General features: G+C 47.0%; 1 protein-coding gene across 1 annotated transcript in view; it reads left to right on the forward strand.

The window, feature by feature from the left end:
• The window catches only part of hipk2 (homeodomain interacting protein kinase 2), a gene marked incomplete at its 3' end in the record, with an annotated part of 64,727 nt that overhangs the window by 42,626 nt on the left and 9,012 nt on the right, over window positions 1-13,089 (forward strand). Inside the window, exons 3-7 of the mRNA XM_079162593.1 lie at window positions 6,156-6,279; window positions 6,979-7,098; window positions 8,336-8,422; window positions 11,782-11,966; window positions 12,089-12,251. Coding sequence (XP_079018719.1) covers window positions 6,156-6,279; window positions 6,979-7,098; window positions 8,336-8,422; window positions 11,782-11,966; window positions 12,089-12,251 — 679 coding nt within the window. The remainder of the gene's footprint in view (window positions 1-6,155; window positions 6,280-6,978; window positions 7,099-8,335; window positions 8,423-11,781; window positions 11,967-12,088; window positions 12,252-13,089) is intronic.

Raw genomic sequence — 13,089 nt, forward strand, 5'->3', positions numbered from 1 at the left:
GAGCATTAAAATGCTATCTATGTTAGCTCTCAGTTACAGTTTACTCCCTCTGTACTTCAGGTTGTGTTCAATCAGCACAAGCATACACGCAGCTGACAATCATATTTCATGAGCCTGCTATGATGCATTTGAGGTGCTGCAATCTAAGCTTCTGTTGGAGGTTGAGGTTGCTCATATGCGTCTGCAAGTGTCCCTGTTGCTTTTTGCATTAACAGTCCCATTGACCAGTTTCTGGGGTATATCGACCCCTCCCTTTGTAAGAAACACCCTCTCTCCTTCTTTCCTTCCATAGGCCTTCACGTGCCTTGTTGTAATGCATTGCTAGAGCAACAGGGATACATTAACAAGTAATACAGTGACGGCCTCGTCAGCGCTTTCGCTGTGCCTTTTTCTGAGAGCGAGAGAAGAAAAAAAAAAAAGTGAGAGCATGGCCTGTTTTCAGGACCTTGAGCACCAGGAATGTCGCCCCTTCTAAGAGAGTGAGACAACATTTCTCAAGGACTCTGTGAAAAAAAATGTACCTTGTCCAGATACAACCCTCCTCCTTTCCACCCCTAAACCACCTGGACCACACAGTCTCTAAATTGAAATGCAGTCTACAGCCCCTGCCTCGATAAATGTGCATTTACATGATTACTGCCATGCTTTGCTTGTGTGCAGTGCGGCATTTTCTGATGCGATGGGAGCAGGTGGAGCGGTTGGAGAGGTGTATAGTGTGCACTGTATGTATGTGTGTGTCTCGTTTTGAGGCGGGCTCCTGCAGAGCCACAGGTGCACGGTAGGGGATGTAGCTCTGCACATTGATTTCACAGTCAGCGACCACCGTGCAATATATCTAGAAAAGTGTTTCTCTATGGTGCGTCTTCAAAGAGGCTTTGGAGGAACTTTTGAGGGCATGAATATGTAGATGAGTTGCCCGCGGGAGGAAGGGAGTCGTTCACGGCACCAAGCCGAGCCTTTTACATTAGGCAAGGAAGTGTGGGATGGAGAGAGGGGAAGACGCAAAGAGAAGGGAGGAAAGGGACAGAGGGGACAAAAGTTAATGGCAGGCTCTTTTCTCATGAAGTACTTTTTCCTTTTAGCACTGGACGACTGTCTCTCTCTCCAACCAGCACTATGTCAAAACACTGCTCTCAAAATACCCAGCACAAGATCTTATTTACCTCCGGTATATATGCTGCTCTTTACGTATAACTCCCTGCCTGCCTGTTGAATAAAACATAGTTGCATTACGAATTCTTTGAAACAGAAAGGAAAGAGATCAAACCCATTACCTCTGACTGACTGAACCCTGTGTTTTTGTGTGTGTGTGTGTGTGTGTGTGTGTGTGTGTGTGTGTGTGTGTGTGTGTGTGTGTGTTTCTAAATGCTGCGGGGGTCCAGGGATCCATCAGTCTCCCGTCTGGAGCCAAGCTAAGGGAAGGTCAGCCTGATGGATACATCCTGACATGCACACAGCCTGTGATGTCAGCAATGTGCGCGTCTGCGCCTGTGCGTCCGCATCGTGTGTTCATGGGTGTGTGGGCCAAGCGCAGCCACAGTTCAAGGGGGGACAGGCGAGCAGGGGAGGGAGCGCTATAGCCTGGCCTCGGCGCCCTAGTTTTAGGGGTTGGAAGGGGGTTTTTGCTGGCAGAGGGGCTGTAAGGAGGGGGTGGATGGTGAGGCTGGGTGAGGTGTAGGGGTTGGCTGCGATGGCAGAGGGGGGGCGGGTGAAGGGGCTTGAGGTGTAGGGGTGGGCTGGGGTGGCAGAAGAAAGGCTCCATTCATGAGTCGTGCCATCTCTGGCTCCCAAGGGGACTGGGGCTCATCAATGACCAGGCCAGCTGGGAGGATGTCAGCATGCAGGCTCTCTCTCTCCCTCCCTCCCCCCCCTCTCTCTCTCTCTGCCTCCCTCAACCTCACCCATCTCACCCTCCCTCTTTCTTTTGTCAGAGGCCAGTGCTGTCAGAGCCACTAGCCCTAACACTGAGGCCTCTCATGCAGTTGGGTCCCCATTGAGATCCGGAGAAAGCCTCTGGCTAGCCGGTGGTCTGCACACCGTCTGTGCTCTATTTGACATCTATGGTCTGCAGCGAGAAGCTCACCACCACCCTCCGAGGAGCACTGTCTGTGGTAGCCATGCCAACTGGAGATGAGCTAGGTGGGGTGCAGCTAAAAGGGTGATAAATAGGCATTGTCAGCTGAATGTAGCACGCTCAGATGGTGTATCCAAGCACCTTGATTACAGAGATTACCAGGAGGCAAGGATGTAGTTTACAGCCATACTAGCGATGTGGCTCGGTGGATGGCAATGTGATCCCCGGGTTTTCCTCCAGCGCCACCATGAGGTTCACATTTGTGGCTCAGACTGACATGTCTCAACAACTATTTGAGGGCTTGCCATGGAATTTGGTTACATTTGTAATTGGTTATTTTCTTAACAATAACATGCCAAAATAAGCTGGTGACCATTTTACCTGCTAAACATCTGCACAGTAGCCTCTCCCGAATGTTAGCCTGCTAATAAAGTTTGCCTAAAGTACAGCATCACAGAGCCAACAGCATGGCTATGGACTCTTCATGTTCTTCTGTCTTTTACCGATTAAGTTAAGTCTTGATATACCCCAGAATTCCTTTAACCAAATAGTCAAAAAAACAAAAATGTGACAACGTAACATCTGGCTGCTTTGTGTGCTGTTTTTTAAACTTTCAATAGAGATTAACTGTGACATCCCCTCTAGCATCGAAAACTGAAATGGCCCTATCTGCATAAATTGTCATTCTCATGTGCTCTGCTACTTTACGAAGGAAAGGGGGACAGGAAAGGAGCGAGGTTTGTGAGCTGCGCAGATGTGTGTGCTGTTTATCACTGCCAGTGAAAGGCCTGCCTCAGCAGCAGCTGTGGGGCGCTTTGCATGCGATGGCAGCGGTGCATTGGTAGCGGCAGATTTGCATTTGTGGTTTCATATCATGAGCAACGATGTTACTCCTTCTCTCTTCCTTCCTCCCTTCGTTTGCTCTCTCTCTCGCTCTCTCTCTCTCTCTCTTTCTCTCTTTCTCTCTCTGACTTTCGCTGAACGGGAGGAGCCTTCTATGAGAGGCAGAGGAGCCATGAGAACAGCCTAAGTGGAGCACTGGAGCATAACCCAGGAAGGTTCAGGCTGAAACGGATCCAAGCATAACATCAACACTAGCAAATCTCACCATCACACTCAAGGGCAAGGTCCATGTGGTCATGGCACACAGCTATACACACATGAATAGAAACATTGCACTAGAGCCGAATACCTAATTCTGCTCTAATGAAAGTACATTCTGTCCGCTATGAAAGCCACCTTTCTTTGACATCTAGTGTGAATTACATAGCATGATGGTGACTGGTGTTTGAAGTGACTTATTAGTTCAGTGTCTTGGTAAAAAAAGAAAAGAAAAGAGAAAAGCCGAAGGTCCTGGGGTCCGCATGTGTCCGCTGGAGTCACAGTGATCTGGAGGACCATCTGATGAAAGGGTTTCCTGTGGCTTTCATCTCCACAATGTGTTTTGATGGGGAGAATTTTCTCGCAGCTGAGTCAAAAAACAGCATCATGTTGTGAGAACAGCCTGTGCATTCTGCAGCTCACAATGGCTCATGTACTTTTTGGTTTTCCCAAAGTCAAGAGAACTCACACTCACACAAATAAGGCGGTGTATGTTTAGTGTTTTTGTGTAGGACTGAGTCCTATTTAGATGACAAATGCAGCGCAGAACTGCTGGGCTGCTGCAGTACACTGGCTTCATTATAGGTGAATTCATCATAGATGCGCCGCTCGCATAGGTAGAAAACACAATATATGTGACGATGATGGAGTGCTGCTTGTTTCTATTATCAACGTCTGCACAGACAGCGTTACAAGCAATGAGTTGAAAGTACCAACAGTGATATTTGAATATATATAAATAGAACATAATCTTCACAAACTGTCTGTGTCAAGGAGATGTCGTCATTAAACTGTTATTAAACTGATTTGGCTTCAGTTTCTAAAGACTTGAAATTGACCAACTCCAAAGGAATTCTGGAGAACAAGATGGTTAAGTGTGTTTATTAGCGTGTGCATTCCTGACGTTTGATTGAGCACATCTCCTGCTGAAGGTATGATGGACTCTCAACCATCCTTGAAGACCACTCCTATAGTTTACTCACAGGTTTGCCTCTCTGTGTGGCGGTCTACCTGTCCACATGTGCGTACAGCTGTTTTTGTTCCCTCTCCCTTTATGGCCACTGTGAAAGTGCAGTTATTCCAGCAGGCTGTTATGAGGAGGATCATGCTGACCCCGGTCCCACGATCGGGTCTCCATCTCTTTCCTACCTTCAGCAGACCTCGCTCCTCCCCTCTGCTATCGCCTCATAGCAGGCTCCTTTATTCCTCTTTGGCAGCCCCTTGATCGACGTCTCGATTCATTGTGTGTGAAGGTGTCTTTGTATTGGTGTGTAATGGTGCCCTAAGATACTGTTGCTAGCGTGTTGTCTTGGCTTCTGTTCCACTGCTGCCCTCCAGACCCCAATAACCACCTTTTGTGACAGGAGCTCTTCACTGAGCTCCTCGCTGCTCCCCCTCACTTGCTTTATTTGTGCCTCCTCTGCCTGGCTTGAACTCTCTCCGTCTTGTTCCGGTATTATTTTTCTTATCCAGCATCTCATCGTCTATCCTGCCTGCCTTTCTATATTAGAACCGTCTCAGTATACAATGAATCCCCTGTGCCCTCTTTTCATTTAGCTTTTTTTTGTCAGCGAGCAATGAATAGAGGCACGGAGCTACAGTTGGAAATTAGCTTTTAAGTATGTGAGGTATGTTCATTAATTCTCCTCCAAATCCCCCCTGCTGCCCCCCCCCCCCCCCCCCCCCCCCCCCAAACAGGCGTATACAGTCCTTTAGCGGACCCCATGCTGTTTTCCATATTCTCCGTTTCCCTGGTACCTACAGTTCCAACGGGACTGTTTCTCTCTCCGCGACCCTGCCACAGCCCGCCTCGGCTTAGGGGGGGAGCACTAGCCTAGTTACCATGGTCACTGCAATCAGCATTGTGAACTCAGCCATGAATGAGAAACTTTCCAAGATTAGCCGTAAGATCCTGTGATCTGTGTGTCATGCTGTTAATACGTTATTAATACATAGAGAAGGATTTCCGTTTCAGCAGTTCAGTCTAGGTTGAAGTTATAGAGTGGCTAAGTTAACGTGTGAGGGCCAAAAGCGTCCCCCATAGGTTGATGACAGCCTGACAACCTCTCGAAATGGCTTTGGATCGTTCGAGAGCAGAGTCACTGTGTTCTTGGTTATTTTAAGCCCCATCAGAGACGTGAGCTCACAAGAAGCGTATTAGTCTTTCTGACAGGATATAAAACATGTTGAATGGAAATTGGCAATTGTTTCGGACTGCGGTGCTGCTCAAATAACTGAAGCAATATTTCTTCTTCTTTTATCAAATCATAGATATTTATCTCCTCTTCTACTGAAATGGTCTCTTTGTGCGTTACTGTTAAGAGTGTATGTATGACAAGGAAAAAGCCTAGTGTCTAGGAATTAAGCGCTGGCATTATTAACTCAAATGCAGCTCACTAAAAGCCTGGGTGAAGCTCATTGCATGCTCCACAGAATCTTTATGTGTTTTTGATTTTAGTTTTTTTTTTTATGGCATAATTGCTTCCACATTGCTTTGTGGCTGTGGAGCGGGGGACTCGGTAAACATACCCTTCTACCTCTACGCAGAGCTCCTGCATGTTTATCAATCAGTTATCTGCCATGTGGCACCTTGAAAAACTGCCTAAACAGGTGATATGAAAGAAATGACAACCTACGGCACAAGGCTACATTGAGTGATCAATGTTAAGATGTCATAACAGCCTTCAGACATTGAAGATTAATGCGAGTGCTCGATTGTCTGTCTTGGTGTGGAAAAGTGTGTTTGCGTGCAAAACGAAATGTGATCATCAGTGCGTTTGTCATCCAATTAGATCATATTGGCTTTTTGAAACTCTCCAAGCTCACTCCTACATCAGATTATTTCATCTTCTGACCTCTGTGTACTGCGCCGGGCTCATTTTGTCTGAATCCTTGTCAATCACAGCACAGCTCTGCTCGGTGGGGCCTTATACGTTCATGTCTGATTTCTAACAATACTGTGTGTTTTCTCCATCCACAGGGCACCGGAGATCATCCTGGGCCTGCCGTTCTGTGAGGCCATAGACATGTGGTCCCTGGGCTGTGTGATAGCCGAGCTCTTTCTGGGATGGCCCCTCTACCCCGGAGCCTCAGAGTACGATCAGGTAACCTATAATGATCGCTAGGACCTCCAAGCTGTCTCCTGACCTCTGTGCCACTCATACTTGTGTGTGTCTGGGTGCTCCGATAATCATGACTCTGACTTCACGTGCAGTTGTATTTACGTGTATGCATTTGCGGGTGTTCTCTCTCCGCGAGTGTGCTCTTGTGAGTGTGTTTGGGAGGGTGGGGTGCTTCTCCAATCCCCCTGACAGCCCCTGATGATTCTTGCGCAGCCTCCCTGTTTATCTGAACAGATGCCACAGAGCCACTTGTCCAATTAGCACAGCCCCTGTGCTCCAGAGCAAGACATTGCCGCGTTCCCCTTTCTCTATCAGTCAAGACGAGGCTCAGTGGGAAAACCTTGAGCAAGTTGTGCTCCATCACTGAACAAGCCCGTCTGATATTTCACAAGCCCGAAAACTTTGCAAAGTGTCTCATTTACAAGTCTCAAATCAATCTTAGACTCTTGAGCTGAGGTCATGTTTGGGTGCAATGCATATCGCAGCCATTTAAGTCTGCAGTAGTTCATTTCAGCATAGATCTTACATATGCCAAAAGAACATCGATCCTAAAGTTTTAGCCTTTATTTGTTTGTCGTTGGTGATATTCACAGGGCTCCCCAATTCAACACAACGTATGGCTCAATCATGCATATGATGTGAAAAGTCTCACGTGCATTTTTTTTATCTTCTGTCTTTCAGATCCGGTATATCTCACAGACACAGGGTCTGCCTGCAGAGTATCTGTTGAGTGCGGGGTCAAAAACCACCAGGTTCTTCAACAGAGACCCCGACTCCACCTATCCTCTCTGGAGACTTAAGGTACAGCTGGAATGATAGAGATGCATGCGCACAAACACACAATATGCCTTCCGGTATAGCATCGAGAACATCCTTCTCAGAGCAGGAGATATTTTTGCCAGCAATATCTGTCATTAATATTCTACGACACTCTGGCACACTGTGTGTGAGGCCTTGACGACCCTGGCTATAAAGAAAGTCAGAGAGTAATGAGAGCAAAGTGGATCTCTGTGAGAGGATTTGGCAAATGGAAGCCCGTCCTGATGAATCCGGCTCAGAGGGTGTCTGCTCCAACCCCTTCCACCGTCCCTCCATGTAGGCCACTCCTTTTTATCCTCATTAACTGAAGTTGAACTTTTGTTCTGCAGGGTAGTAATGTCTTTACAGTGTCTGATCTGGCTGAGCTTCGGATTGTCCTTTTTTATTAAGAGCCTAGTGCGTTTGCTTCTTATGAATCCCATTAACACACCATGATAATTGCCCTTTAAATGAAGTCATATAGCAACATAAAGTACATAGTAAATGCTCTCGGGTCAGCTGTCCATGGGCTTTTAGCAGTTCTAAACCGTTTCACATTTTTGCCCAAATTTTAGAATGTCTGAGTCCTCTCTGAGAAACGGTATGACATTCGTGCTTTGGAGGCCTTTTTCAAACACAGTGTTGTTGAATAAAGGGCTCTTTGAGGTCCTGAAGATAAGAGGTGACAGCAGCATTGTAGGGAAGACACCGACCCGACACCACTGCTGTAACTATTCTCTTTGCTTTGTGGAAAATCAAACGTCAAGGCATCCTGACCACTTTTTTTCCATCCCGAAGAGTGATTGCTCAGCTTTAATTTGACCTTGCCATGTGTTTCCACGTAACAGCAGCTGCATCGCTTTGCTGACTGTAATTAAAAATATCATGTGTTCAGTGAGCAGGCTTCTAAAGTCAACCTTTGAAAAAGAGTGATCGCCTGTGTTCAAGTGTTTCAGTGAAAGTGTGTCCATGTGCACCAGCATGTGTGCAGTTTACATTCTGCATGTCATCTCAGTGATATAGCGTGGGCCTCCACATGCCGTCTCCCCCGTCTCCCCCCCATCTTCCCTGGCTGTTAGATGAGTGTTTGTGTGCTACCCCAGGGTTGCTCGGAGGGCAAGCCGAGTCCTGCCGCACATCAACAACAAGAGGCTGTAATGAGCCAAATGTAAATAGTGCGTTTCCAGAGGGGAAGTGTGATGTGGATTTGAGAGGAACATCTGCTTCTTGTCTCCCGCAGACTCCAGAGGACCACGAGGGTGAAACGGGGATCAAGTCCAAGGAGGCTCGCAAGTACATCTTCAACTGCCTGGACGATATGGCTCAGGTATGCTGTTTCAGTAACACAAAGCATGACTCTCTGTCTTTTGCTTGAATGACATCGACCTGTCTTGCATTTGAAGCTTCAAATGATGAGTCTAACCAGGTCCCAGGTCAGTTTGATCCATCACATCCCGAGAATTATCCATCAAATATTTGAAATCCTTTAAAATATTTATGCTGCCAAGGTCTGTACTCCAGATGTATTGTAGCTCTGCTTCTATATGGAAGTTTACAAAGTGAAATGAAAGCAGCTGTTCACCGGAACCCCTCCTCAAATCTGCCTCTGCTCTTCATTTTGCTTAACCGCTGTCAAATAACTTACAGACAATTTCGGCTGAGCATGTGGTAAGGGTGGTTATTGTATACATATACAGTTTGCTTTCTTGTTTAAGCTGGCGTGAGTTTTGTGGCTTTGTCTTCACTTCCTATGTCTATAGTACATGTACAGTAAGTATGTAGACGACAAGGGAGCAAAATGTTTTACTCTCACACACACACCAGAGTTTCCACACCAGTCTTTCAGACCAGCTCAGTGGGACCATGTTGTGTCTTCATGACTCAGCTGGTTAGCCCCTCTCTCCCTGCAGTCCTGCATGTCGCCTATGAACAATTCTGCTTGTTAAGAAGCTCTGGCTTAACCCCAGGAAGTGACTTACATTACAACGAGACTTCTATATGGAAAAGCCAGCCGCTACTGAATGCGGCTACATCTAATGTCACTTTCCTCGATGACTCAGCGTGAATTGGTCTCTCCGCGGTGGGAAAGTTCACATGTAGCCATTACATTTTGATAGGACGTGCCTGACAGGGAGATGATATTAAGTGTTGTTTTGTTCACCCTTACTTGGCCAAATACCGGTTCTGCCGACAGATATGGCAGCGTGATGGAAAATTACAATGTTTTTCCCAGGGCCCCTTCGAATCGGTGACAGTACTCTCATGTCATCATGCACCTCGGTCCTTCCTCTGATAATGACGAGCCAAGAGATAAGAGTTAAGCAGGTGAATTATTTCTTTTTGAAAATGGTCGACTTGGTGCCCAACCAGCAGCAGCTTCTGGAGACTGTCCATGTGGATAAGTAGTGACTTAAGTGATGGAGACAATTATGGTTGTCCAGTAATGCCCAGGGCCGTTGTCAGGCCTGTCTGGAATAACATGCTGTCGGCTGGGACATGATAGTAGCACTGCCCGGGCTTGTTGAGTTTACAGCACACACACACACACACACACACACACATGCAGTTTAATGAAACCAACCTGCACTGGTATGATATCCCCTGGGTCATCTCTGTCTCCTACGCTTCAAGCTCTGTGTCCCATCTTTCTCTCACTGCAGCAGCCTGATTCAGCTTACCACAAAGGCGATACAGCAGAGCTGCACAAGCTTAATGTGGGAGAAAACTGCCTATTTTGCCCCAATCTCGCAATCCTCGGCCGTATAAACAAGTCAGCATTGTGGACATCTGTCCCCGCGTGTATAATGGATGATGTAGCTGAAGGCCCTGAAAGACAGAGAGGCTGGGTGCCAGGAAGAGATAATGAACCTCCTCTCAGTCGTGGGAAATGTGGGGAGGCTTTAGTCACAAGTATATCTAATTTGAGTAAATCAGAGACCAACTTAGAGCAAATGCAGCATCCTGCTTGAGGCCTGATGTAGATGGAAGGGAAGGCCTCCTCGAAAAGAAATGCATTCACTTTGATCTGCAATCCGTCAATATCTCGGTTGATGGCAGCATGGCCTTTACCATGTCTTTTTTTCTTTCTTTTTTACAACATACACTTGCAAATACACTTCCACTCTCTTCTGCTATGCTCTTCCCACTGAATAATAAAGTTTATGGGTAAATCTGCACACGTCGTAGTGCTGTGCAGAAGACAGGCCTGGATCCTGCACGCCGAGCTCCACACCTCCTGAGGCGTAGCCCGGTCTGTCTCACTGCTCGACATCTGCCATCCCTGCCCTTACTCCAGAGTAGCATGTCAGTGCTCCCCACGGCACAGATGTGGCTCCATAAAGAGCCGTCGACATGCAAAACACGCAGGGCTGACCGTATTTGTTGAAGCCCCTTGTCTTTATGTTTATTTAGTGGCCTTTTTTGATTTTCATTTAAGATTAGAACATGTGAAATGTTGGCTTTTGCTGTTATTGAAAGAAAATGAAGCATGACGATACATTTTCTGTCGTGTAAATTCACATATCTTAATTTAATGGAAAGTTAGGAAAATTCTTATTCCTTGTCTGGCTTCCGCTTCGAGCCTTCGAGTCTGATTATTGCGGCACCCCTCAGCCAACTCCCACCTGCTACCCATGAGCAACCAAACTGTGTACATTTCCCAAAGTCATCTCTTCCACTGGCAGAGGACGACGTGATTATGTCTCACCTCATTCTGCAGATTATTCCTTTATCACAGCCAGTGGAGGTGGCAAGCAGAGAGGGATGGTTACAGAGCCTGAATAACCTGCATAGAGAAAGAGAATTGAATCAGATTTGCAGTGTTGACTGGCAGCACATCTGATAGCCCCTGGAGCAGGCCTACAGATAAGCGCTGCGTCTTTATTAAAAACAGCCCCGCTACCTCTGCACGGCAGTCACAATAAACAAGGCTGCCTGTCTGCTGCCTCTGTCCCCGTCTCTGTCCTTGCACTGCCTGACAAGTCTGCTCGTTCGCTTAAACCCAGACCTAGCTATATCACGACCTTGTCCCACTTCCTTCGCTACCTCACCCCACATGTAAAAGCAAACCCAGTCCCCAGAGCTAGTCCCCTGCCTCACAAATCAATCCCTGCTAGTTTTGTGGGTTTTCATTAGAGCAAAGAATCTGCAGAAATCGGCTGTTTTGCCCCGTGTTGTTCATCCACAACCCAAGCTGCAACACAGATGAAGCGACACAATGTTCCAAGGCAGCTTCCCAGAATTGCTTCAAAGTCTATTTAAGTTAAGTTGTCTCATTACTCTCTAAAAGGCTCTCACAAAATGGTGTCCTTTTATGAAAGTTTTTATTTTTATTTTAAAAGGACTAGCCAATGGCAACATTTATTGGGTTCATGTTTTTGTTTGTTTTCACATCTCAGGAATAGATAAAAATCTCAGCGACGGCGCCAGGAGGTATTTCAAGTGGTGCTAGAAATACCAGTGCAAATGTTTATAATGTCACTAAGGTGCAAGGTTATCACCGGGTTCTGTGACACTCACACCGACACCCTAACGGATGAGGCCTTGTGAGTATTAATAGGCCCCTCTATGGGAATAAGTTGTGGGAGAGATTTTTTTTCCCCTGTCGTCCGCGGAAACATGAGAGCCCTTGAATACTCAATCAGGCCCTATGCTAAGATGCATGTGTGTCTGTTTTTGTGCCTCCAGGTGAACATGTCGTCGGATCTGGAGGGGAGCGAGATGCTGGCAGAGAAGGCCGACAGAAGGGAGTTCATCGACTTGTTAACCAAGATGCTGACCATTGACGCAGACAAGAGGATCACCCCTATCGAAACGCTCAACCACCCCTTTGTTACTATGACACATCTCCTCGATTTCCCGCACAGCACACAGTACGTGCCAAAAACGGGCCCTGTTGTTGTTCATAGAATTATCTTTCAAACAGTGGAATAACATCTGCCGCTGTCACAGGACGCAGCACTCATTCCGTCTCCCTCCCTCTCTGTCCGTGCAGTGTGAAGTCGTGCTTCCAAAACATGGAGATCTGCAAGCGCCGCGTCAACATGTACGACACAGTCAACCAGAGCAAGACGCCCTTTATCACCCACGTGGCCCCCAGCACCTCCACCAACCTCACCATGACCTTCAACAACCAGCTGAACACTGTGCACAGCCAGGTAAAACCTCACTCATCAGCATGTTAGGCAACCACTGACTTGTAAGAGAGAACTTGTATGCCGTCGGATGCTAGCATGTTAATTATTTTAGCTATGGTTTACGGCGTTTCCATTGAAAAAATGGCATAAGAAATGCAGTGTGGAATATTTATCAAGTAAATGTATATATATATCCCAATAGATAATTAATGCCGATCTGCCTCAGGCCACAAAACGAATGATGCGTCTTACTTACAAACCCGGTGAACTGCTGTCTTCACCAAATAATCGTATTTGAAACGCCCAACTGTCAGTAGTTTAACAGCTCAGCAGCTCAAAAGCGGCTGTTTGTCTCTTTGTTCTATTTTTCTCTGTCCGTTCTTCCTGTCTGTCTGCACGTTTCCATGCTTACTGGCCTGCCTTTCTGCCTTGCTGAATGTATATCTGTCTGCCTGCATTTCTGTCTGTGCCCCAGGTCCTGTGGGATTGTCACAAAGTGCTGATTACACACATGACAAGCCCCACTTCCTGCTTGCCTTGCATTCTGGGGCTTTCAGGCCTTAAGAATCCCTTTACCAGGCTTCCTCTCCCTTTCCCTCCTCTCACTCCTGCCCTCCGCTGTCTTCTCCTCTTTCCTCCCGTTTCCCGGGGTTGAGCCTGTGGTGCTTTACCGCTTCGTTCCCGTACGGTCTGTGAATCGAAACTGCTGACTTTTGGCTTATGCCGGAATCACCGAGCTTCGTGTTGCAAGGTTCTCCAGATTGTGCTTAGTTACAACTCCTGCTCTCTCTCCCCCACCCCTCTCTTTAGTAAACAAAGTTCTTTATCACCAACTGTATCGAGCCAGCTCACACTGTGT

This window comes from Pholis gunnellus (assembly GCF_910591455.1).
Source record: "Pholis gunnellus genome assembly, chromosome: 7".
In the NCBI taxonomy this organism is placed as follows: domain Eukaryota; kingdom Metazoa; phylum Chordata; class Actinopteri; order Perciformes; family Pholidae; genus Pholis; species Pholis gunnellus.